The sequence below is a fragment of the Embiotoca jacksoni genome, unplaced genomic scaffold (genome assembly GCF_022577435.1).
Source record: "Embiotoca jacksoni isolate LCO1_2020_lvr unplaced genomic scaffold, fEmbJac1.0.p SCAF_11, whole genome shotgun sequence".
Lineage (NCBI taxonomy): Eukaryota > Metazoa > Chordata > Actinopteri > Embiotocidae > Embiotoca > Embiotoca jacksoni.
In genome coordinates, this window is record NW_027185241.1 from 8,975,143 (window position 1) to 8,999,751 (window position 24,609).

Sequence of the window (24,609 nt, forward strand, 5' to 3'; positions counted from 1 at the left end):
GGTCAGCAGAGAGGAATTTTGCCAGAGACCAGATGACCTGCAGTGGTGGGGAAAAAAACAGGGGTGCTCTTTGTGAGAAAGGAAATCGTTGCGCCACAGTTTTCACATCCTGTCTTGCTACTTAAACTCTCCTCTCTCTGAGATCTGTTTGTGGTTGAGAATATCACTGGTGCATGCCAGCCCTCTTCAGAAAGTCATTTTTAGCAGGAAAAGATTGCAAAACAATGACACCATTGTTTCTCATACCTCTTTATTTGTTTAAGAGATTAGAGTAAAAGTGACTAAGGTACGTAATTAACAAAACTGAAATGCACAGAGCAGTATATCTTTACACTATGGTGCGTCTCCATTATGGTATCATTTTCATGCTCCTCTTTGTAAGGGAACAACACTGATATGACCTTTGCCACTAAAAACTTCAAGCATGCTTGTTGACATGCTTGTTGGGGGACAGAAATTTCCCCCTCTTCTGTCTCAACTGCATCACAAAACTTCTGGTCAGTTTACCTTAAGATATACGTAATGAATGGCCAGCCATGTTATTATGCTTTAATCATATGGTTTAAAGAAAAGAAGAGACTGGGGACACCACTGTGACTTTGCACCTCTTCTTGCTGCTGCATAGCTGATTCCATCCTAACATTACTAGTCTGCTGATTGATCCTGGAGCCACCAGTTACTTCTGCTCTACATGTTGTTTAGCCTATGGCTTATACAGCATACCATGATTGCTCATATAATCAATACTTCACAGTTGTTTTATAATTGTTGCTTCAATCAGCATCTCTAGCTGTAGTTTTTACAAAAGTGCACATAAATACTGTTTTATGTTGATTTTCTCGGTGTCTTCGTCGAAATTTTTTAACTGTAAACTGCAAATTTAAATGAATTAAGCACGAGTAGATTAATTAAATATGATTTGAAGAACAAGTGGAATTTTAATATCCATGTGCATGTGACCAATATATGCACAAGGTATTGCAACTTCCTCATGATTAACTTTTGATAACAAGCAATGGTATTCGTGACTATAGTCTCATTTTGATAAATTGGTCACCTAAATACCACGAGGCCATTCAAAAGCTGAGGGGGACCAGTGGTACCGCACTGTAGCTCTTTTGGGGATCTTTTATGCAGTGGTCTGCTGGGGCTGTGCAGAAACAGAGAGGGACAGGAGGAGAATAAAGTCTGGTCAAAAGGGCCAGCTCTGTCCAGCACAGTCCATAGAGGAGGTGGGTGAGAGGACGACGTTAGCCAATACGACATCGATCATGGACAACACCTCTCACCCCCTCCATGAGACTGTGGCAGACTGCTGCACCCTCAGTGTAGGAAAGAGCGCTACCGCAGGTCGTTTGTACCGACGACTGTCAGACTTTTCAACACCTCCCTATAATATCGTTGCACTGTTCATCTCATTTCATTTCATAGCACCGGACACTTTTTTTCCATTCATCCCAAACTGTATTTATTTATTTTTATTTTATTCGGTTTTTTTTGTGTATATTGTCCGTGTGTGTGTATTTATAATTACTCTTATTTTTTTTTTCTAAAATACTTTTTTTAAAAATCTATTTTATTTCTTATATTTTACACGTATTTCAAAAACATTTTCATACTGTGTGCACTTTTTGGTTTTCTTTGCTGCCGTGACCGAATTTCCCCACTGTGGGATTAATAAAATCAAAGATTATCTAATATAATATAACCTAATCTAAAGATTTCAGTTTGATACAGACGCCAAGGACAAGAGTGCCCCCTAGTGTTTCACAAAGACATACACAGAAAAGACCTGTTACCAGCCAGAATCACATCACCAAGGCTGAATGCATGCCCACATTAACCACATAGCTTGTAAAGCTAATAAACATGAATTAACACAAAGTTGTTTATTTCAAAAACATAATTTCATGAAATTGAACAAGAAATCCAGGATTGTTACCTGAATACATCTGTGGTTGTATTATCAGTATATGTATAAGGAAAATATAAATATATTAGGGATGAAATTTACATAATATGTAAGTATGACAATATTGTTCATATGGAGTGTAAAAAAAAAAATCAGCCTAGTAACTAATTTCCTCAGGTTTGTCAGTATTTTGAAGGAAATTCACCAGACAATCATTAAAAAAAATAAAACTTGAGAGAATCAGTCCGTCAGAGCTCATCGTGCTGGTAGGTGAATTCTCTGGCAGATATAAAACCATCTCTATCCTCATCCTCATTTTTGAAGATGTCATCCACCATCACTTCATGATGGGTGTCGTTGGGTGAGTAGCCATGTTTCTCAAATTCCTTCTTCAAGTACTCTTTCACCTGAAGTGTGAACAAAAAGAAAAATAATGACATCCTCTCCCGATGCGTATCTTAATATAAAGGCATACAGTTAAAATTAAATTTCCACCTCCTGTCTGGAGAGCTTCCAGTCATCATTGAGGTCCATATCACGGAAAGACTCATGTGACCTGGGACCATTTCGGATCTCCATAAGCTCAATGTCAAAAATGAGTGTACTGCTTGGAGGAATCTTGCCTGTAAACAAACAAAAACGGCCGTGCAAGTACGTTACGGTGGAACTCAATAGGGAGGAGTGGTTTGATGCAGCTAGACCTTCTTTAACATGTTTCTTGGTGTTAGTCTGTGTCACCTTTTCCTTCCTTGCCGTATGCCAGTGATGGAGGGATGGTCAGCTTCCTGCGCTCTCCTGTGCACATGTTCTGCAAACCCTTATCCCAACCCTTGATCACCTCTTTGATCCCAAGAGTTAACCATACAGGATTTGTATCCCCATGTTTGCGGCTGGCAAGAGACAAAGAGATTCAACACAGTTTTAAGTGCAAATTCACAGAGAACTGATATTACAAATGTGTGCAATACAGATTTAATGATTGCCACCTAACTATAAAAAAATATGCATGCGATCGATGCTGAGGTCTGAATGGAAAATGGCAAAATAAATATAGTGTTTGTATATAACGGTTTAGACAGTGCTAACAAGCAGTGACTTTTCCTACAAATGGTATGTGGCAAAGCTGTACAGTAGCTAATGCCATGCAGCATTGTTAGTTTGTGAGTGAGTTCATTACCTGGAATAAAACATGGTGCCATTACTCTCCAGGAATCCGTCGTAATGAACAAGAAGCATGTCTCCATATTTTGACTTGCGGTAACACATGAAGGGTTTGTGTATCACCTCAATTTTTACTTCTGGCTCGGGCAGTTTCCCCGCAGTGACAAGCACAAACAATGAGGGCAATATCGAGAGAAGGGGAAAAAAAAACATTTTGATAGCCAATACCTCACTTACTCATACAGCTTTGAAAAAAAAAAAAAAAGCTAATGTCATTCTTTCAATAATATACAGTGCTTAAAATAAATACATGACATGAATGCCATACGTGGCAGACAACTTCTTCAACGAATACAGCCACTGTTCAGCTGTCTGCACCTCCTCGTTCTGCAATTGGATATATTTACTCCGAAGTCCCGCCCTATATCTGCGTTCTCTGCTGCTATTGGCGATCTGATTGTGTCAATTACGTAAATCTCCCCCACGGTACTGAAATCCCTGATGACGTAGGTGGGAGGAACGTGGACAGCGTCTCTCGTCATCGGCTGGAGTCGGATTCACGGACATCTTTACGCACGTTTGTGTGCGTGGCTGAAATGCAAAGCCGAGGACGTCACTCCGCAAAAATCACACTCTGGGCCCGATGGAGTCGCTGCAATCAGCTGTGCGTCGCATCTTGTTGCGATAAACAAGTAATGAACGGCAAAAAAAAACAACAACAACAACAACCCACATAATTAAACAATGGAAGGAATGCTTTATAAGTGGACCAATTACATAAGCGGTAAGTTAACGTCGCCGTCACGTGTTTTCGGTTATTGTACTCGTTTTACGGCAGCTAGCTAGCATGACAACGAGTTAGTGATAACGTCCGCTTCATTCAGCTTTTTAACCGTGTCATTCAACACTTTTAATTACCAAGCGTGTTTCGTTTACCTCGCCAGGTGAGCAATTTAACGAATTAGACGTTCACCACGTGTATAAAGTCCTCGGTAGCGCTTGCTGATTTACGTAGTTTCCACCATCTATCGTTATAAGCTGACTTAACCGATTAGTTGCTGCTAACGTAAGTAAGTTAAGAGTCAACTCTCTCCCGAGTTTATAAGGCTTTAATAACAAGTGAATTCAAAATACTGAAATAATAAATATCATTCAACAGCAATGCTACAATTTTCCAATGCATGTTTCAGGCTGGCAACCTCGTTGGTTTGTGCTTGATGGAGGAACTTTGTCTTACTACGACTCTCAAGAAGATGCCTGGAAAGGGTGCAAGGGCAGCATTAAAATTTCAGTTTGTGAAATCCAAGGTCGGTACAGATCTATATCTATCTATATCTATCTATATATATATAGATCTATCTATATATATATAGATCTATCTATATATATAGATCTATATATACAGAGAGAGAGAGATTGTCCACATATAGTGTCTCGTGAATGTAGGAGTGACATTTCTTTCTTTTTTTTTTTTTTTGCTGCTGTGTTTTTAGTTCATTCCTCTGACTCGACACGAGTTGACCTGACCATACCAGGAGAGCAGTACTTTTACCTCAGAGCCATCAATGCAGCAGAGAGGCAGAAATGGCTGGTGGCACTGGGGACAGCCAAAGCTTGCCTTACAGACAACCGGACCAAGAGAGAAAAGGGTATTTTTTTTTTTTTTTTTTTTTGATTCCATATCATTTTAATCCGACACAGTTTGCTATAATTAAACAGTTGCGTAGCTCACAGCTTCTCAGACTTGACTAAATCTGCTGTTTACACATTGTGCTTGCAGAGCTTCAGGAGAGCACAGAGGCCCTGAAAACTAAGATGTCAGAACTCAGATTGTACTGTGACCTTCTTCTCCAGCAAGTAAACAAGATCAATGAGAATGATGAGCAAGAAACAGTCGAGGTAAGGTTAAAGTTTGGATGAGCCAACGAAATAAGAGAAGCTCCTGTTTATGTGAAACTGCATAACTTGCAATTGGCTAACCTTCAAATGACTGTGTGCTTATACTTACTAATAGACTGGAAAAGCAACGCATTTAATCACAAGGACATTTTTTTAAAACTCTTGGCTGCATAGATATGAGAAGATTTGGTTGTCATACTGTTACCAGGCTCCATACTTACTGTCAGAGCAATTCGAACAATGTTGGGGTGATCTAAGTGTTATCCAAAGACAAGTGGACTTAAATTTCTTAAAAGTCCAGTCCAGTGATCTTTGGATAACACTTAAAGGAACTTCGACTTTGCTAATGTGTTTGTTTGTGTGTGTGGCCTTTTCAGACGGGCATAGACACTGGAAACATGGTGAAGTCCACATGCACCACTTTTCTTAAGACTCTAGAGGAATGCATGCAGATAGCGAATCGAACCTTCAGTACCGACATGGCAACACATAGTCCACCAGGAACTCCTCCAGTAGCAGCCATTAAACCCCAGAAGGTATATTTCCCTCTCCAACTCTGTGACTAAAGCACGTAATTACAAGCTTGTATAACCAGTCTTGGCATTGTGTTCAAAACTAAAAGTATGTGTAATCACGTTATATTGTTTTTTCCAACAGGTTAAACCTGTTAATCATTTCAATCAGAACCTTGAAGAAAAGTAGGTTTCTTTTTTGTGTGTTTGTTTTGTTATTACGTAGTCATGTTGTCTTGTCGTACGAAGCTTCTTCATCTATCCTGAACTGTCACATAGATGTACAAAGTAACACTGAGCAATTTTAGGCTCAAATAAAATACCCTATCAAAAGTTTTCTGTTGATACTTGATATTCAGCTATTCATGTGTAATTTCTGTTGTAGGACCAAACACCGTTGTTAATTAGATATGTCTGGTAAAAAGTAATTCCCAAATTTTAGAATTGACACATTGTCCTTAAATTGTGTACCAAAACAACCAGAAACAAGAACAGTTTTTACTCACAGGCCATCACTCTGCTAAACCGTTAATATGTCAACATCAAACCTTGTGCAATAACACTGTAACATTGGCACTATACTCAATTGCATCATCACCATTTGCATTAGGTGCTATACGTACGTATGTATGTATGTATATGTGTATGTATGTATGTGTACATATATATGTGTATGCATATATATATATATATATATATATATATATATTTGTCTATTTATGTCTATTTATGTTTGTTTTTGTACGTTGAGAGAGCAATTTACAAGCAGAGTCAAATTCCTTGTATGTGTAAACATACTTGGCCAATACAGCTGATTCTGATTCTGAAATTTATGCAAGGTGGAGAGATTTGCCCGACACCTCAGGAGATGCCATTGCACGTGACAACCAGAGCCTTGACTCTGGAGCAGAAGGACCAGATGAACCAGACAGACCACAACACCATTCTTCTCCATCAGGTAAGTCAGGTTTCTCAACCACTCACTTTATGTGCTGCAGAGTTTCCTGAACTGAAAACTATTAACTGCCATTCTGCAAAGAAAAGGCCACACAGCTGACAACCTTGTTTTTGTTTGTGCATCAACTGAAGTGGGTAGATTATTGCCTTTTAGTGAGCAGACAGTGATGGATGTCCAGCTATATTATTGCATTTCTCTCAGCAGTAACAAAGGCTTTCCACAGAGGAAGCCACTGCAGATGATGGAAAATACAATAAGGTTGTTCTAATGTATTGTTTATCTGCAATGCATATACTTACTCCCTGTAAATACAAAGATATTTGTGCGGTATAGATAGAGATATAGTGTCAATATTTCTGAGTGTAGCGGCGAGGTGCCCTATCTGAGCATTTTAATGCAATGTAGCATTTTATTGGAATATGTGAAACCGGTTTTTAGAGGCAACTAACACTTACTGAAATTTAAGAAAATGTTGACAGATTATAGCACAGCTGTTTGATAGATAGATATATGGAAACAACTGTCAGACTTTAGATGTTCAAGAGTTAAAAAAAAACCCATTTATGTGGACATTCAAAGACATTGTGTCTTTTCTTAGGGTCCGAGCACCAAATGGTGTGAAAGCCCTAACGTAATGCAAGGACTTCTTCTTTTTCTCATTCTGGCAAATGGAATGTCTTTTTGGCAGCTATAAAATGCTCCAAAACTCATGAAACTTTGAACAAAAATCAGCCCCAGTGAACATTTAAATATTTCATTAGGTTTTGGTCATAGGTTTTGAAATGGCTCGCTAGCGCCCCCTAACGTGAGATCTCAAGACTGCTTTCACTGATATTAACGAAATTCGGTGGCCATGTGTATCACACCTAGATATATATATATAAAAAAAGAGTCTCTTGGCACCATAAACTAAACTCAACAGAAAGTCCCCCATTTTGAATTTAGTGGCCATTTTGGAGATTTGCATGTGTTGTTCAGTCTTAAGACCTTTGAGATGAAAAGTTGTTAAAATAATTTGTTTTCGTCGAACGGTGTGCTCGTGGCGTGGCGGCCATTTTGAGCGTCTCGCCATGACATTAAAGTCGCTGTAAATCTTATGTACATGGACTGACCTTCTCCAAACTTTACATGGATGATAATAGTCCCACCCTGAACACGTCTGCATGGTAATATTTGATCATAGTCATAGCGCCACCTGCTGGCGACAGGAAATCACATTTTTCATACTTTGACACGCTACTTTGAGCTGGTTGATCACATGAACCTCAATTCGGGTCAAAATATCCTAAACATGTGCCTGATGATATATTGAGAAGTTTGTGCATTTTTGTCAAACGGCGTTGCCATGGCGATGCGGCAAAGTTTGATATTTCGCCACGACACAGGAAGTTGATGTTTAAAGTCGAGGGGTGCTCCAAAACTTCAGGCGTGGTGACCTCCATGGCCGCATACACCCCCAACACGCTGGCTGTTGCACGTGCAGCATGCGAGGGCCCGCACATCACTGCTTGTTTATTCTGTTATCGTAATGTTGGACACTGAAAACCTGTTGCCATTGTGATCATGTTGTTCGACTGGGCAAACACAAAGATCAACGACTAAATAAGCCCTGACGAAGTCTGATATGTTGTGCCATTTTGTAGGTGTGTTAGATTATTATCTATTAGAGCCCAACCAAAAATAGATTATTATAGATATTAGGAATGAAAAAAATTCTGATACCGCTATATTGACAGAAATGTGCTAATCAAACACTTGTGACAAAGATATGTAATGGAGGCATGATATCTTATGAGGTCTGTCAGTACCGTTCAGCGGTTTAACAGAATGAGTGTGCTTAATAGTTGTGCAATTCAGCAAAAGGCTGCTTTCACAATTTTCTTCCCCTAGTCTAATGAAAGTGGGCTTGAGTCTTGTTGCCATAAACATCTTGTCTTCTTAAATCATGTTCCATCCACTTGTTAGTTTTCAATCCTTTTGTACACGTGTTCTGTTTTGTCTTTGTATCACGCAGACACGGAAGCAGCCAGCACCTCAGTTCACGTGGAACAAGCTGATCCGACTCCACACACTCCCCAGAATACCTCTGAGATTGAACACTACGACCAACCAGCAGAGGGGGATGGGGAGAATCAAGCCGAGACAAACCAAGAGCAGAAGCACAAAGTGGACCAAAATCAAGAGCCTGACAACAACAACAGGGAAGCGAATGCCATCCAGCTTCAGCATGAAGAGGAAGCCGTTTCTGACCAAGGAGAGACTCGAGAAGAAGGCGAGACTCCCCAAGACTCAACCGAGTCCGAAGACACAGAGCAGGTGGAGACTTTCTTCAGCACAATGAGTCACAGGTATGAATCTGCTACTCAGGAAGGTCACATCCCGTAAGACAGTTTTAGTCACTCTATGAACTTACTGTATGATTGTGATTTGTTAGTATTACAGTATTAGTATACACCAGTTTAAGCTATAAGTAGGATATGTAGTTTTTTTTGTCATTGGGGCACTGCACTTGAGCTGAATCTTTAGACTAAACTGCACAGTGACTTAGTATGTTTAAATATATACTGCACAGAATAACTAATTATGACAAATTTGAACTAAGCCGATTTCAAGATGTCAAGTGTTTTTATATTAGTGTGTTTTCTCTTGATCACATGACACAGAGAGGCCCTCACCTGATATTTGGGTTTGTAAAGCTTTTTTCTTAACATTTCTCTCTGCATTTCAACTCTATTTAACTTCCTTTTAGATGCTGAAGAGTGTTACTGAACAGCTGACCAGTGTGTTAATTATTATTGCTGTAATGTTTAGTTATGAGGTAAACATTATAATAGAGGAAACCATCGTCCCACTCCACCAGTATTCAAACTGCGAGATACAGTGTGTGCATTTTGGAGTTGGTCTTTTATAACTGATGGGACCGTTTTAGAGAAAAAAAAAAAGTCATTAAGCTGTAGACAGAATAGCAGAATAGTCTCAGGTATTCTCAGGCCGAGAATTGCATGATATTTTGTGTGAACCATTTCTCTGGCTTGGTTTTGACATTTGTACCTCTTTTTTCTTTTTCCGTTTGATCTAATAAAAATTGAAATGGGATACTTGACTCTAATATTATTCTCCTGTTTGAATCTGTTCTGCTTTTTTAGATTTAGTGATATAAGACTGGATGACGACAGTGGTATCCCTACACAAGAGTTTTTGGACTCATGCTATGCAATAGTGCCTGTATTAGGTAGGCCGGTTACTTTCAGTCTCTCCTCATCTTTGTCTGCTACCCTCCTCCTATTTCTCATCATTTCTATTTACATCTCTGATCATTTCATTTCATGTAACTTTATCAAGTAAAAACTAAAACTTCTTTCTTTCTTTCAAATTTTCTTGTTATTTCTGCATGACCTGTCATTCATTCTATAATTAATGAGGTGGCATCTTTCTGTCTTCATCATCCTTTTCTCCCATGCCCTCTTTATTTCCTGCTGCTTTTATATTGTCTGTCATTGACTTTATTTGTTCTTTGTAGATTAACAACCTCTCAAATAACAAGGTTCATCCTAAAAATTAGCTCATGCACACTATCGGCTTTTTGTCTGTGTATTACACACCTCCCGTGTATTACACAAAGATAAATGTGGCCACTCACAGTTAGAGTAACAAGACTTTGTTTTACATTGACATAACAAAATCTTGATGGACAAAAAAACAGATCTGCTTTGTGTCCATCATGACTTTTTTTTTTTTTTTTTAAATCAGACATGGCCCAATTTTTAGGATGAGCGGTGGGATTAAAATTGTTGGTTAATAAGAATTATGGTTTAAAGATCTTTACACTCCGGGGATGTGACGACTATACAAAATGAAAAAAGAAATACTCGCCTGCAAATTTTTTGCATCAAAACTATTCATACCGACGGCGATATAAATTTGTGACAGTTGGTTATAAAAAAAAAAGAAAAAAAAAAGGTTTGAATAGATTAGCGCCAGCGTCAGAAAAAGTAATGGATTCAACATCATCCAGTGATGACGGTCTTGTCCTACTCCTCCTTAATCGACAAAAGGAGAGGAGATGTTGGTGCATTAGCCAAACCTGCTGTTGCCTGCTTATCACCAACTACCAACTAGTTGCTCAGCGATGCTCCTCGTATGTTTTCCATGACATCGTTGTCTTTGCAATTTTTGCGCCTTTTGTCATAAACATCAGGTAGCTGGAGACAGAACCACCTGACGTTGTCATTAGGAGTTGTGGTGTGATGCCTGTTCCACTTCCACACAAGGTGATTGATTGATGCCTTATCAAAAACAACAGTTTGAAGAAATATATTGACGTTCGAATTATAAAAAATAAAAAAAATAAAAACCGCCCCCAGTGTGTAAAGATCTTCAATTAAAACCACACGTGAGATGTCCAGGTTAATATCAGCCTATATTTCATGTGAAGCAACATCTGTCCAGGTCCTACATAATTAATGTGAGGTGAGTGTTCTGTTGAAAGATAAAATTAGCATGGTTTCATGGTTCTCTTTTTAAAAACATTTTGTAAGTGTAGTAATGTCTAAATTTGAACTGACATGACCTTTAGGTGATAAAGCCTGCTTACCTTCTAGCTTTGTATAAAGATTTCCAGCCCACATTCATGACATCTTGTCAGATTTAAACTCGACACTGACCCAGACACGAGTGACATCTGTTTACTAAACTAGGACTAGTGTGAGCTTTTGATGGCTGCAAGGCAAAACAAATCTGTGAAATCTTGGTCATGCAGCAGGCTTTTAAGAAAAAGTATTTTAGTTCTTCTATTATGCCACAAGCCTTCATTTCCCCATTATACTGCGTATATGCTGTAAGAGGGGAAAAAGAAAAAAAATCTCTCTAACGTGGTATATAGCTGCCTCTTACATTATTACTTCAAGAAAGAAAAAGTGATTTTGTTCATCACAGACTGATAAGTCACACCATCATCACAGCATCACACACTCTTTTAAAATACGACACTAAACTGAAAGTCTGCACTTTAGAACAAAGAAACGGCAACAAAGAAATGATCATAGCTTCTCTCTTCTCAGACAAACTGGGGTCGACAGTGTTTGCACCAGTTAAAATGGATTTTGTTGGAAATATCAAGGTGAGTGCACATGTTTTTGATAAGTAATACATATACCGATAAGCCAAATGAATAACTTTAAAGTCAATCTTTATATGGTTGCCCAACATATTGTACACAACATATTGCGACAAACTGCATCAATTAATAGCAGTCTGATCTACCATACAGTGGGTCAATAGGGAGACATTTCTTTTGGTTTATCTTTGAAATCGGACAAATTTTTGTATTAGTCTTGCTCTGTCAAAAAGTATAAATAATCTATTGTTAACACAGCCGGTGATCTGTGTAAAATCAGAACATGACTGATGGCAGAATACATTAAGCATCCATTTCACATTAATGTCACTACATCACTGTGTCTCCTGTCCCCGTAGAAAATTCACCAGAAGCTGATGTCAGACCCGGACAGCTTCCCCACACTACAGTCCATTGTGCTGCATGAAGTGCAGACAAATGTCGCCCAGGTGCGCAACTCGGCAACCGAGGCTCTGCTGTGGCTCAGACGAGGCCTGAAGTTCCTCAAGGAGTTTCTGTCAGGGGTTGACGCTGGAGATCGAGACATCCAGGGAGCACTAAGTGAGTCTAATTTCCACGACGAGGAGCCTGACATTAAGCACATTGAGCGAGTTCACTGTCGAGATTTGTCATGTTCTATTCTCTCGCCCAGACAATGCTTACGGAAAAACTCTTCGGCAGTACCACGGATGGGTTGTGCGAGGCGTATTTGCTGTAGGTATTTGTTACTCGCACCGACGCCCGCCTCCTCTGATGTCCATCTGTTCACGGAGTGTGACAAATGTACAACATTTTTGTTTTCCAGCTGGCACTGAGAGCTGCCCCGTCTTATCAAAGTTTCAGCGCCGCCTTGGTGTCGAGACAGGGCGACGAGCAGAAGAGCGGCTTTGCCAGTGGCATGCACAGGGACCTGGGGTTGTACCTGCCAGCCATGGAGGAGCAGCTGGCCATCCTAGACGCACTGTACGAAGAATACAACCTGGAGTCTGATGAGGTGGTGTGAAACACGAGCGAGGGATGATAAGAGGAAGGACAGAGGAGGGCTGAAAGGCCACCAGTAGTGGCTCACTGCTGAGGGAGAGGTGCCAGATGCATCAAGTGCATCTTGTGTACAAAATAATGTGAGCATGTCTCATGTCTGTCAGGTGTTTTCAGCGGTTTTTAAACTCTACAGCTGTAGAGGCTCTCGGTTTGAAGACGGACTGTATTTCAGAGCTTACAAGTAGTTACAATTAAGACGTTATGGCTTGAAGAAACGAGACTGCAGGTCTTGTTTAGAAGACCATTGCCAGTGTCGGGGTTTTAAACCCTAATATGCAGACTCCAACCAACATTTTGTTGTTTGTGTTGTGGCTTTTTGTGTACTCGACATGTTTTAAGGTACATAACCGCAAGGTATTTGATTCCAGTAACTTTACTGGAAGTTTGTTTGTGATTCTCTTTGAACTGATCAGAAAGCAAAGAAATCTTTAATCAACATTGTCCTCCCTTGGTTTCATGAAACGGGGTGAGACTTGCAACTAGCACAAAGCACTCATTTTAACAACAAAAGTGTCAAATACAGAAGTATGTTATAGAAATGCATACAAGGCCAACTGTTTACTAGTGTACTATGTCAACATGTTTTCTTGCACTGGCTGTTAAAGTTTAGTGTACATTGTTATGAATATTAATTTATATTCTTTCCCTGAAAAATGCATCTAAATCCTACAGTTTAACAATGCATTGTTTCACCGTCATCCTATCTTGAGCTGTTGCTTTCAAGTGTTTCCACGGGACCAAAAAGGATTTGTCATGTGAATGGCTTTAGCCTCTGCTGCCTACACTAACACAGAACACAAGAGTGAAATAACACAGCGCAGCTGTTAAAGCACTGACGACTGCTGTTTATGTGGACATCTTCTGCACAAACCTATGCATTGTATGCATTTTCCCAATGTCTATTTATTTTTGTCTTAAGTTATAAAGTTGACATTAATGACATGCGGATCATTTCAGTCTGACTTTTGTGTGACTGTATGGACATTTGTATCCATGGAACATGTTCATTGGTTGCATATTTCTTTAGTAAGTAACATTGGTGCCAGTGGAGAGGCCAAGGGCTTTCATTTCACCAAGTAAGTGAATAATAATCCTAAAGGTATGAGCAGTAATTTTAACATCTAATCTGCTTTACAGATTTCATCTTTTTTTTTTTTTCCCACACTATCTCATCCACACCCTGTTCTACATATAGTTCTGTGTTACCAGACACACTTAATATTTAATGATGTCGATTCAACAACAATAAGAGGTAAGACTCCACTTCCAGGCCAGGCTGCAGTTTGGCTATAAATTCACTGAGCCATAGTGAGTCTGTGGGGCTTTTTTTTTTTTTTTTTTTTTTTTTTAAATATAAATAAAGACTGACTGCATAGTATTTTTAACTTTTCTTATTTTGTGTTTTCAGGAATGCATGCAGTAAAAACTCTTGTACAATAAATAAGTCATTGGCAGTATGTTTACGTCACAGATGTGCAATAGGCTGATTTCCTGTTGCATATGACTTTCAATGTTAATCTTGAAAACAAGGTATTGTAATACAGCAAATATGTGATTTTTGTTTTTTTTCTATGGATGTATATAAGATACAATTTGATTTTTACATAATAAATATAATTAAGTTGTATTGTGTTTTTGGCTTGCTGTCGTCAAATATATTGTCACATTTTTTTTTACATGTTATGAGCCCAGAGGTAGAATGACAATTTAGTTCCTATTTATTAGGTCATTTTTAGTCAACACTTGTGACTTTACTGATGATGTCAGCTACATAATCAACAGCGCCTTCCTTTAGGCTTCACTCCTTTACATTTCACTTGTTATCTAAGAGTCTTGAATAAGCAATAGATAGTGAATAATACAAAGGTGTTGGCTTAACAACAGGTTTACTGAGCTTAAATACTACCTCTACATACCCCTCTCTCTGTGTTAAATGAACGCAGCACCCTGCATGCCAGTGATTCCAGCCTATAGGTCGAGGATTTTCACTTGGCATGGACTGACAGTTGGGTCCCTGCATGCTTCCTGTCCCTGTGACCTCCTTGGCATCGCCTCTTGTGCCACAGCTGTAATGCTATACCAGCCAGCCTGCACCCTTAAATAACTGCTTTTGTTGGAAAAAGTGTTAGATTTCATTTAATCATCTTAATACCTGTGAGAGTTCAAAATAGACCCAGCTATTTACAAGTTCAACTTAATGACCTGTTTTTTTTAGACAGTGGGAAAGTTAGTTATTAAATGTGAAGGATATAGCTCACTAGTTCACAAATTAGTTTGTTCCTAAGTGAAGTGTTCGAGATTTCAAACTCCACAAACATTAAACTTCACTTTGGGGATCCTTCTGAGAGCACAGTGGATCTTTCAGTAGAATCATGTTGGCCCCTGCACTTCAGTGACGTTTAGTGCCATACTGGGACATCTGTGGGACAAATCTGATTGGCATGGTCAGGGGAATGCACATGATGGGACAAATACGCCCAGGTAAGCTTTTACTCGGGCATCTCACCAGACAAATTGTCCTGATGTAATTTAGAGAAGGAATACAGCATGCTAATACAGTTACGTGGTTGCATCCAGCCTTAAACATCTTGGTTTCAAACATTGGCAGGCAGCCCGTGCCCATCATGTATCGCTGCGCCTCATCTACCAGGCACGGACTCAGCTCTGAGTGGCTTCATTAAGACAGAATAAAAAGCTGAAAAGCCTTTGCCATGTCTGAGAAACAGCAAGAGCTCAGTGCGTGGTCTGTTTACTATTTAGACTAAACACAGCACTTTACAAGGAGCTGCTGACAGCATCTTTTTTCACCTGCTAGATATCTGTTGATTTTTTATTTTTTACAGTTTGTGCTCTGAGAGAACATCAATAGCATCTCCATCACTGTCCACACAGCGCCCAGTCACTTGGTCTCAACAGACAGGACGAAGCTGCTGACCGAAGTTTAAACTTGCATATGTAAGACTGCGTGAATGATTTAAAATCCTGTTTTATTTCCATTCTTTTTTTTTTTTAAATTGTCCACAACTACTATAAAAATCATATCAGAATAAAGAAAAACAATATTGTCACAGTGCATACTACACTTCATAAAGCCTTACAGTACATTACCACATGCATATTTCAGCATTGTTGTGCATAGACATTATAGGATAGAGCACAGCAGCACAGGCCACAGACACAACATTCAGCAGTTTCCAGAAGGTACTTGAGCTTTGTGCGTGGCACAGTTCATCACTATAAGGTTTGTCATACATACAGTACTGTAGCAACACTCTGGGCAGAGCAAGACTGACATTTCTTAAGACACCTGCTATGCTGATGAATGCAATGATGATTTACAAAAGACAAAGTCAGATCTTCACAAGCATGCGGACACAACATATTAACAGTCTTCATCTTTTGATTGCTCTCATCAAAGAAATAATCGACTACATCAAAGTATGGTTGAAAAAAAGCTCTCCCTTGGCACAGCGACTCATAACGGTAGCTTATGGAAAAACAGTCAGCTTATATTGGCACAGTCATTTTCAGCATTGGTGCCCAACACACAGCAGACTACATCTACACTGTTAAGTTTACTGTTGAGTTTCTCTGTTGCTGGATATAAGACAGAAAGACTGGATAAAGAGGTATTAGAGTAAATACAGTAATGACCATATAATAGTGTGGAATTTGAATTCCCCCCCTCTCTAGCAGCTATAGACTCGTCCGGTCTTTCCTGTGCAGTGAGGAAATTAAGAACATAACAGTTTCAAGCCTTCACATGCAGTATATTTCATTTCCCTTCGAAGCACAAGGAAGGAACTTGACTCTACAGGGCCGCACGTGGTCGACGCCTTAAAGCTTTTGCTTGAGTTAGCTGTGTGCCTCAGTGTACAGTCACTGCCATTTCATTTACAAAGAGAGTTGGTGGAGGGTACGTGTGAGAGGTGCTGTATGGAGCTACATTACCTGTTAGTTCCTGAGAAGTTTTTGGATTTATGAAACCTTGTCCAGACTGGGTGTCGCTGTTAAGTACAGATCCACCAAAGCTAATGAGGCTAAGTCAATTTCTGAAGTTTCAGGACCAGGTAGAACTCAAGTGTGGCCGGCCTCCGGATCTAACAGTCTCACTCAAAGATTAGAAGTGCGTAACTCACTATATACAGAATATGTAGTGCACTATAACCACCTCTATCTACATCCCTACTCATACATATATTGATCTTACTATATACCTGGTTTTACCTTAACATCAGAGATTCTTGATGTGATATTGAGAGTATACAGTACCAAAATTGTCGTGGCAATAATAATTAAAGTGATAGGGTACATGCTTGGGGAATGAGAGCTGCTGTCATGGTTGTAGTAATCCCAGCCTCATGCAAATGCTGTGCACTGTCACTCACACCGCAGTAGAATACCTGGGGCGACAGCTCTGGATGTCCTACTGCCTCTCTTTCTCAACAGTAACTGGGTCAAGATTAATACTCCTCCATCGCAGCTACTGCTTCTCTGCAACATCTCCCTTCTGGCACTTAATCAAGTTTCTGCACGGCTGTCGCACAACTGTTGCATTCTGGTTCCGGTCCAGTCACGCATCGGTGAGGAGGCCCGTCGAAAATCCTGCTTGTTAAGACGGCGTGCAGTTGTCCTGTGCATTTCCTATGTGTGGATTTTCACCGTCGCTGACTGACTCTATAACTCCAGGGAGCTATGTGGCATCTCAGCAGCAATACATATGAGTTATACTGGATGTATTTATATATAAGTTTTGTTCTTTCCTTCACCATAGAATCAGTGGCTGCCTCTTCTTTTGGAGTCTCTTGCTTGGAGCATTATTGTTCTGTTTTTTTTTTTGCATTAAAATATTCCTGTTATGTGTCAAGCAAAGAACACACAGAGGATCCTGCAGCACCGTCCAGACTCCTCCTCAAGTGAAGTACTTGCAGTTTGTGGAGTCAATAACACAGTATGGTGAGCACTTGAGGTGACCATATGACCTACAAATAACAGGAGAAACACCATTAGGACAGTTTTATATCTCTATCTTTTCATGCAGCAAAATTGTGTGTCCACAAATACTGAAGGTATTTACTGTGCTTACCCTGGAAGATATGAGTTACATGTCTGGTAGCCAAAGTCCTTTCCATCACACTCTTCAGCCCCTTCATAGCGGTATCCGTCTCCACAGTGGGCATGTTTACACTCTGTAAGGGGAGACAGCAGGAGTGTGGGGGTGATGTTATATGTGCACAGCAAAGTACAACTAAGGTATTTGTTGAACTTTTATAGACCATCTAACACAGACAAGTGACTTACTGACGCAGCCGTCAGTGACTACTCTGTTTCCGTCATCACACTCCTCCCCGTTGGGGATCTGCACTATCCCGTCACCGCAGTAGCCTTCATCGTCAGGTGCATTTTCCATGGACTGGAAGGGTGTCATCTGGAATGGAAAGGTCTTTTACAGAGTTTAAAAAACTGAAGCAAAAATGAAGATCTGTCTGAAACAAACATGAAAAAAAGAAAAGAAAAAAGATACAGTTTAATTTTGCTGTGTGCGGTGATACCTGGATTGGCAGCCAGCCATCGATATCTTTGAAATAGAGAGATCTGTGGTCTTTTCGGAATGCAAGAGCATTATCGGTCTGAATGTGCTCCAGTTCCTCCTCATTGCTCACCACGAAGATCTAAATGAAAGGCAATATGAGAGCATTTTGAATATTTAGTCATGTTGTAGAGCAATTCTGAAAAATTCAACATAAAAATGTAATATTCCAGCTGGCAGCATGTATCTTAAAGCAATATATATACCCCAGGTGGGCATATTTTTATGTTTCAATACATATCTTACTCATTATCTTAAAATAATTAACTCAAAAGCTATTAAAAAACATTAAATCAAGGGTTTCTAAAAAACACAATACCTGTAAGTCTGCAAAATATCAGAGAATTTTATATACCTTTTGACAAAAAACATTCAACATTTAAATTTAATTCAAGTTTTTCAGTGATGTGTCTGTAATAGAAGCATTTGACTGTAACAAGACTAGTCATTCCTCACCGCGGGTACTTTGGGATAGTTTCCTGTGGAGTGATAATCATCGTATGGAGAACTACTGAGAGATCTGCAGCTACACTTTCCAGGAGGCCCCGGTGGACCCCGTGCACCCTTTGCTCCAAGCATGTAGAGACCTACATATACAAAGAGAACAAAAAAAATAAATACATGAAAAAACACAAGGCAAACAGCACAAACAACAAGCAGAAGCTGAGTGTGGAGTGCAAAGTAACAGAACACTGTCGGCTTGAGTGTTGCTGAGGCAGTATCTTTGATTTATCTGTCAGGAAGCAAACACAATCAGCTTTATTCCTACAGAAACCTGATCAAGATAAGAAATGTCACTTAGATTATGTGGTGATGTAATATTAGTAAAACTGTACGAAGGCTTGCCATCTGGGAATCCATTTTAGCCCCATGATGTCATGATGAAAGCATCCTGTTTCGACTCAGGAGATTAGATTTCTCTGGTTCTAAATAAGAGTACCGGTGTTACCTCTTACACTGGTCTTGCTGACATGAGTGTTTGCTTCCCTTCCCATTGGTAGCACAGCTTTTCCCACACTCTCAGTACAGACAAAGTGCAGAGCATACACAATCTAAATCATGACAGAACAACATGACAGTTTTTATATCTGCAGGGGATTTCACCTGTGGCAGGTGAACCAGGAGGACCGGGGTGGCCCGGAGGTCCCTGTGGGCCTGCAGGTCCCATAGGACCTAGACTTCCTGTGTCTCCTTTTACTCCCTAAAACTCAACCAAAACAAGAGAACGTGGTCAGGTTCAAAGCATTTCTTTATACCACGTGTCGTAAAGTTAAAATTCCCTTCTGAGCCACAAATTTTTAGGTCCAAATTGTTTTTTTTTTAGGAGGCACATAGGAGAAATTATTTCAAAGAAATTATCAATATAATTTGAGCAACAATCTACTCTTTTCAGTAAATGTATTTCTGTGTTTGCTACAATCTGCATAAGCGTAAAAATAATAACCTCTCTCCGAGTTGTATTAATTTGACCTATTAATTCTCCCTGCTCTGAGCACTGCCAAACTCACTGTATCCTCTCCACAAAACACATTTTTATTTACCTACAACACCGTAAATAAAACTACATCAATCTTTTTCTGTGCGCAAATTGTTGAGACTTGCACACCCAAAACTAAGACACAAATATAACTCCATATGCTACTGCTGTAATGCAGAACAACCAGATCGTCCGCAAACTCCTCACCTGCTTGCCTCTCTTCCCTGGTCGGCCAGTGGGTCCTCTGTTTCCTGAGATTCCAGGTTCTCCTTTTGGACCCATTTCACCCTGCACAACACATCAGACCAATTCACTTTTCAAAAACTTTTTCTAATTGTCCAGATGATAAAAGCTGTAATTCTGGGGGACACAAAGTCATAACCCCTGCGTGTATGAATGTGTTACTTACTTTTTGCCCGAGCATTCCTGGGAAACCCATTGTACCCTGTGGGTAAACAACAGTAGACAATATTAACTCAGATTTCAAACAGTGGATGTACAGTACTGCTCATAAACTTTACTCACCTTGTCTCCTTTTAATCCATTCTCACCACGGTCACCTCGCGATCCCTGATGGAGCAGATTACAGTTAGAGATAAGGATGTTAATCGATAACTCTTATGGTATGCCCCACTGAATAAAACCGTCACGTACCTTTTCTCCTTTATACCCAGGTAAACCCTAGAATTAAAGATATTTAAACAATGATATAAGATGAAACAAAATAGAGTAAAGTTGACATCATTCCAGATTAGTGTAGTTCATATGTAAGTCATACCCTCGGCCCAATTGGTCCTCTGGCTCCGGGCAAACCCATCAGCCCGTGGTCACCTTTCTCACCCTGACGCAGAGGAAAATATCAGACAGATTTTTGATTGGCTTCATTTATTAAAAACACATGCCACAAATATTACCACAACCCAATGAAAAAAAATTATGAGTGCAGACTTTGAACTCAGATGCTTCTTTTTATTCTGTTGCATCGAGCATCCACATAGAGAAGGTTGTCTTCAACTTACATCACACAGTATGGGATTGAATGCAAATCATATCTGGCACTCTGGCACTTACTGGTCTATTGTAATGTCATATTCTATATGATCTACATTATAAGGTCTGACTTACTCACTTTGGCCGCACTTGGTCCTGGCCATCCAGGCGGCCCCGGTTTCCCAGGAAGTCCAGGAGGCCCTGTCCGACCCTGACAGGAAACACAACCTGAAATGCCTTATAAAAGACTAATAAAACAGTTGCTGCCGCAGTTGAAGAAGTTAGCTGCTTATGAAATCTGAGCCTCATGTGCCTGTTTGCAGATTAAGAAAAGAGAAATCTAAGTGCAGAATTTGCTGCATTAGCTGACAGCCAGTTTGCTACAGTATTCATCAGACACTGCTGCACATGTAGGGGGAGAATGGCTTTAACGAGCCCTGTCACTTTGCTCTCTTTAATTAAATGATGGGCTGTATATAGAACAGGAGTCTGTGCTTGTGGGAAATAAAATGATTAATGACCTGGCTGAAGCACTAAGCTAAATTGCACTGCAGCACTGCAAAGCTGCTCAGTCAGGCCACCGACCAGTGAAGCTCCCCCACTGGGCCGATTTTACGCCCCACCACGGCGACTGATCATTTGGGAGGTCACTTCTCTCCAAACGTCAAAACTATGTCCTAAGCTTTAAATAAAGCTGTGTCTATCTTCCTGTCATTCTAACAGAGAGGGAGGAGAGGGCATCTGATGGGGAAGCCTGATGCTGGATGTTGATATGGATGCAATATGTTCCCCCCTTCTGTGAGAGAGCAGACCGACAGCAAGTCCCTGGGCCATAAAAACAGCCTGTCTCAGCAGCCCTGCAACCCTTGCATCCTGTCAATATGTCTGTTCTGTGTCCTGTCAAGGTTGTGCTTGCTCACAATCTCTTGATGTACACAACAAGGCACTGGCAGCGCTCTGACTTACAGCTAGCGAGCAGGCGGAGGCATTGTATCTCATTTTTGAGCAAATCCACTTAGTAAAGAATATGGAGTGATTAATGGAGACTCTCACCTTTTGCCCAGGTCGTCCAATTTCTCCCTGACAACAGGATGTGGAGGAGGGGACAAGGACAGCAGTCATTTAATACACTTCCAGGGAGCATTTTTCAGTCATGTGCAACAGGTCAATTGAACTTTAGCTTCTAAGAATAATAAGTAGCCTGAAAAATTTGATGAAGCTCGACCAAATAAACTTCATACCTTTTCTCCTTTAGGCCCTCCGATCCCTGGTATTCCAGGCGGACCCTAATGAACATAAAGAACATTAAATATATAGTACCTTCTTGTAAATTACAGAGATAGACATCTAAATTAGTTTTATTCTCCACAACATCCCACCACAATGTCCCGTCTGCTTCTGGGAGCCCACAGCTGCAGTTTCAATTAGTTAAAGGCTGAGTTGCCCCTATTGATTTAAAAAGTGCCTCGTGGGTCTCTTTTGATGTATTGAAATGCTGCTGCAATCCAGCTGGTGCTTTAGAACCCTAAGATTAGCTACCAGGACAAAAGCTTCACCTATCATTTGGTAAATCTGCTTTTCGCTTCTTAAATGCTGAGCTGACAGTGGATAGGTTGAGTCACAAGCTGCTATTGAACCAAAACGTCTTAATATCTTTCATCACCAGAGAACACAAACACATGGACACACACACAGGCATGTGCTGGTAATCCCTGGAATTTACGCGACACGGTACGGCTTTCCAAGCAGACAGCTCTTCGGACAGTTTCTGAGAATGATGTGTGGCACACTGGCAGGCAGTGGAAAAAGGCTATTTGTGTCCCAGCTAAATGTAGAGCGTTAATGGGCTGCTGTGCTGCATGGACCAGAGAAATCCCCATCTCCTGCTCTGCAGGAACTATCAAGTTGGGGAGGAGGCGGGGGGCCCTATGTTGCTGGAGTACAAATTCTTTACACCCTAAAAATATGTAGACCCCAACATGAAACAGACAGTGATTTAGTCAGACTGTTGGTGAAGTCAAATTGTGATGGAAAATGTCTTAGAATAATATAATGACAATGCCAAGGTCCCACATCTATAGTGTATTATTAATGTTAGGAGAACCATGATGTTTGAGAAGAGTCTGGTTTCCTACCTGAGGTCCAGGGGGACCAGAAGGCCCCGGGGGGCCTCGGACGCAGGCAGAACCTTTGTTCTGATTGCCCAAACCAGATTCACCTTCACCTTCGTTCTGTTATATATAAAAAAAAAAAAAAAAAAAAAATTAAAATAGTTTTTTTTCTTTTGCAACTTTGACAAATGCTTGTTGTAGAAAAGTCAGCAGAATGATATTTCTGATTAGAAGACAATACAACACTGACTACCGCTGTCTTGAAAAAGTTTGTTAAAGACGTCTAAGTCTCAAATTGATCCCATTATTGACCAAACACTTCACAACCTACAAAAAAAAAGCTTGTCAAGTCATTTTTCCTGGATGTTTTACCATCAGAGTTCTATAAGCGATACCCTTATTCAGCGGTCGAAAGACAATGAATATGGTGCTGTTTAGATGTAACCCAAGGACATATCAACAGTCACATATTTCACAATAGAAAGTCACATGACTTTGACTCACATGAGCATGGCGGCGCCAAAGTGAAGGGGGTGGAGGAAACAGGGGAGGTGGAGGCGGACTCAGTAAACAGCATGGGTTGAATCTCTTTTGCTGCTCCTGGGATCTCATAGCTATTCATGGTGTTACATGCAGTCACAAATGATGCCAGGAGTCAAAGAGAAGACAGTCAGAAGACGACACGGTTATGTTTTTTTTTTTTAAATTTTTTTTTTTAACTACAGCACCAGTAAAACTGATCATTGGCATGAGAGGAGAAATGCTTATTTCATGACACATGGACATGCAACTGAGTAACGTGACAAATTGTCAACAAATCCCACACACAGAGCAAATATTGGACAAATCAAGGAGGCGACAGCATGCAGGAGCAGCACAAGCAAACAGGGAAACAGGTGCAAACTATCAAATCATGACACCCATCCAGCAGGATTCCTTGAGCTGGACACAGATATGAAGTGCCTGTGCCTCTCACTGGAGGACTGGAGCTGGTCTCGCTATTTATAGAGGCATTTCCAATCTACCTCATGGGCAACAAGAAAATAAAAACAACTGCACTGTATGAAGATTAGCTCAACGTTAATCTAAAACTTAAACATTTAGAATCCGTGCTTTTACAGCCCCCCTCTACTCCTGTGCGTGCACAGTACTGTATGTACAGTACAGGACAGACACACACATGCGAGCCCGGGATTACCATATTCTTACCTGCTGGGAATGAAATAAAGCTGTCCAGTAAAGAGGATTGAGCCAGGCCATAACAGAACCACAGTGGCAGATACAGTCCAAATGTTAGAAGAGTCATGCTGCTCCAGATAGTTGCCTGACTTTATTTCTGAGCCACAGCAGCCCTCACGCGCTGCCTTTTTTTTTTTTCCCCTCTCCCTCTCTCCTCACCGTCCTCTCCCTCTGCTCCCCTCCCTCTCTGCTTGCTCGGCTCTGTCTCCTTTACGCCCTCAGAAGAGGGTACGCTGACCAATACCCATTAAACCTTTCCTCCGCATCAGTGTGCTCTAAAATTACAGGAGACAGCCCGCCAGCTGCTCCTGCTGCCAATATTAGATCTCTACTACTGTAGGGGGTGCCTTTTGTTGTTTCCACTCCACTAGGAAGACTTAATCAGAGACCAACTCACAGTGGGCTTTTCTTAAAGAACAGGATTCAGCACGAAGGTGTTTAAGTGCATTTGTACGTCCCAATATATCTTTCAAAACTGTATCCGCCAATAATTGTATTGATTAGTGCATCTTTTTTATGCAGCACACTCTACGTTGTGTTATACATGTAGTTCAAGCTATATCGGTTTTACTTTACAGTCTGTCTCACAAAATAAAGTGTCTG

The 24,609-nt window shown here is 40.4% G+C and overlaps 3 protein-coding genes across 5 annotated transcripts; 1 reads left to right on the forward strand and 2 right to left on the reverse strand.

Annotated features, from left to right (window-relative positions):
* Positions 1 to 297: 297 nt before the first annotated feature.
* On the reverse strand, positions 298 to 3,417 carry fkbp14 (FKBP prolyl isomerase 14). The gene is made up of 4 exons (XM_069142975.1): positions 3,090 to 3,417; positions 2,651 to 2,802; positions 2,408 to 2,535; positions 298 to 2,319 (listed from the first exon to the last, which is right to left on the reverse strand). The coding sequence occupies exons 1-4, from the start codon at positions 3,284 to 3,286 to the stop codon at positions 2,161 to 2,163; spliced, it is 636 nt and encodes a 211-aa protein (XP_068999076.1). The 5' UTR covers positions 3,287 to 3,417; the 3' UTR covers positions 298 to 2,160.
* A 275-nt stretch (positions 3,418 to 3,692) lies between these two features.
* Positions 3,693 to 14,231, forward strand: plekha8 (pleckstrin homology domain containing, family A (phosphoinositide binding specific) member 8). Of its 2 annotated transcripts, XM_069142976.1 has the most exons (13): positions 3,693 to 3,857; positions 4,264 to 4,380; positions 4,567 to 4,722; positions 4,854 to 4,972; positions 5,350 to 5,508; positions 5,630 to 5,670; positions 6,324 to 6,442; positions 8,457 to 8,790; positions 9,589 to 9,674; positions 11,503 to 11,561; positions 11,918 to 12,119; positions 12,211 to 12,272; positions 12,364 to 14,231. In XM_069142976.1, the coding sequence occupies exons 1-13, from the start codon at positions 3,818 to 3,820 to the stop codon at positions 12,559 to 12,561; spliced, it is 1,692 nt and encodes a 563-aa protein (XP_068999077.1). In that variant the 5' UTR covers positions 3,693 to 3,817; the 3' UTR covers positions 12,562 to 14,231. The 2 variants fall into 2 exon arrangements, with proteins under 2 accessions (XP_068999077.1, XP_068999078.1); XM_069142977.1 differs by lacking the exon at positions 4,264 to 4,380.
* A 1,338-nt stretch (positions 14,232 to 15,569) lies between these two features.
* On the reverse strand, positions 15,570 to 24,320 carry colq (collagen-like tail subunit (single strand of homotrimer) of asymmetric acetylcholinesterase). 2 transcript variants are annotated; one of them, XM_069142980.1, is made up of 17 exons: positions 23,977 to 24,320; positions 23,272 to 23,381; positions 22,792 to 22,887; positions 21,898 to 21,942; positions 21,710 to 21,736; positions 20,796 to 20,867; positions 20,445 to 20,507; positions 20,321 to 20,347; positions 20,192 to 20,236; positions 20,076 to 20,111; positions 19,874 to 19,954; positions 19,294 to 19,390; positions 18,646 to 18,776; positions 18,152 to 18,271; positions 17,901 to 18,027; positions 17,686 to 17,788; positions 15,570 to 17,581 (listed from the first exon to the last, which is right to left on the reverse strand). In XM_069142980.1, the coding sequence occupies exons 1-17, from the start codon at positions 24,071 to 24,073 to the stop codon at positions 17,512 to 17,514; spliced, it is 1,347 nt and encodes a 448-aa protein (XP_068999081.1). In that variant the 5' UTR covers positions 24,074 to 24,320; the 3' UTR covers positions 15,570 to 17,511. The 2 variants fall into 2 exon arrangements, with proteins under 2 accessions (XP_068999081.1, XP_068999080.1); XM_069142979.1 differs by having other exon boundaries at positions 17,901 to 18,042; positions 23,977 to 24,319.
* Between the last annotated feature and the right edge of the window lie 289 nt (positions 24,321 to 24,609).

Coding starts and splice junctions, on each gene's coding strand:
- fkbp14 (XM_069142975.1), bottom strand. CDS start 3,286: ATGTTTTTTTTTCCCCTTCTCTCGATATTGCCCTCATTGTTTGTGCTT. Junction 2,536..2,650: donor ATACGGCAAGGAAGGAAAAG/GTGACACAGACT, acceptor GTTTGTTTACAG/GCAAGATTCCTCCAAGCAGT. Junction 2,320..2,407: donor GGAAGCTCTCCAGACAGGAG/GTGGAAATTTAA, acceptor TTCACACTTCAG/GTGAAAGAGTACTTGAAGAA.
- plekha8 (XM_069142976.1), top strand. CDS start 3,818: ATGGAAGGAATGCTTTATAAGTGGACCAATTACATAAGCG. Junction 4,381..4,566: donor TTCAGTTTGTGAAATCCAAG/GTCGGTACAGAT, acceptor CTGTGTTTTTAG/TTCATTCCTCTGACTCGACA. Junction 8,791..9,588: donor TTCAGCACAATGAGTCACAG/GTATGAATCTGC, acceptor CTGCTTTTTTAG/ATTTAGTGATATAAGACTGG.
- colq (XM_069142979.1), bottom strand. CDS start 24,073: ATGACTCTTCTAACATTTGGACTGTATCTGCCACTGTGGTTCTGTTAT. Junction 20,868..21,709: donor TTGGACGACCTGGGCAAAAG/GTGAGAGTCTCC, acceptor GTTTCCTGTCAG/GGTCGGACAGGGCCTCCTGG. Junction 17,582..17,685: donor TGTAACTCATATCTTCCAGG/GTAAGCACAGTA, acceptor TGTTATTTGTAG/GTCATATGGTCACCTCAAGT.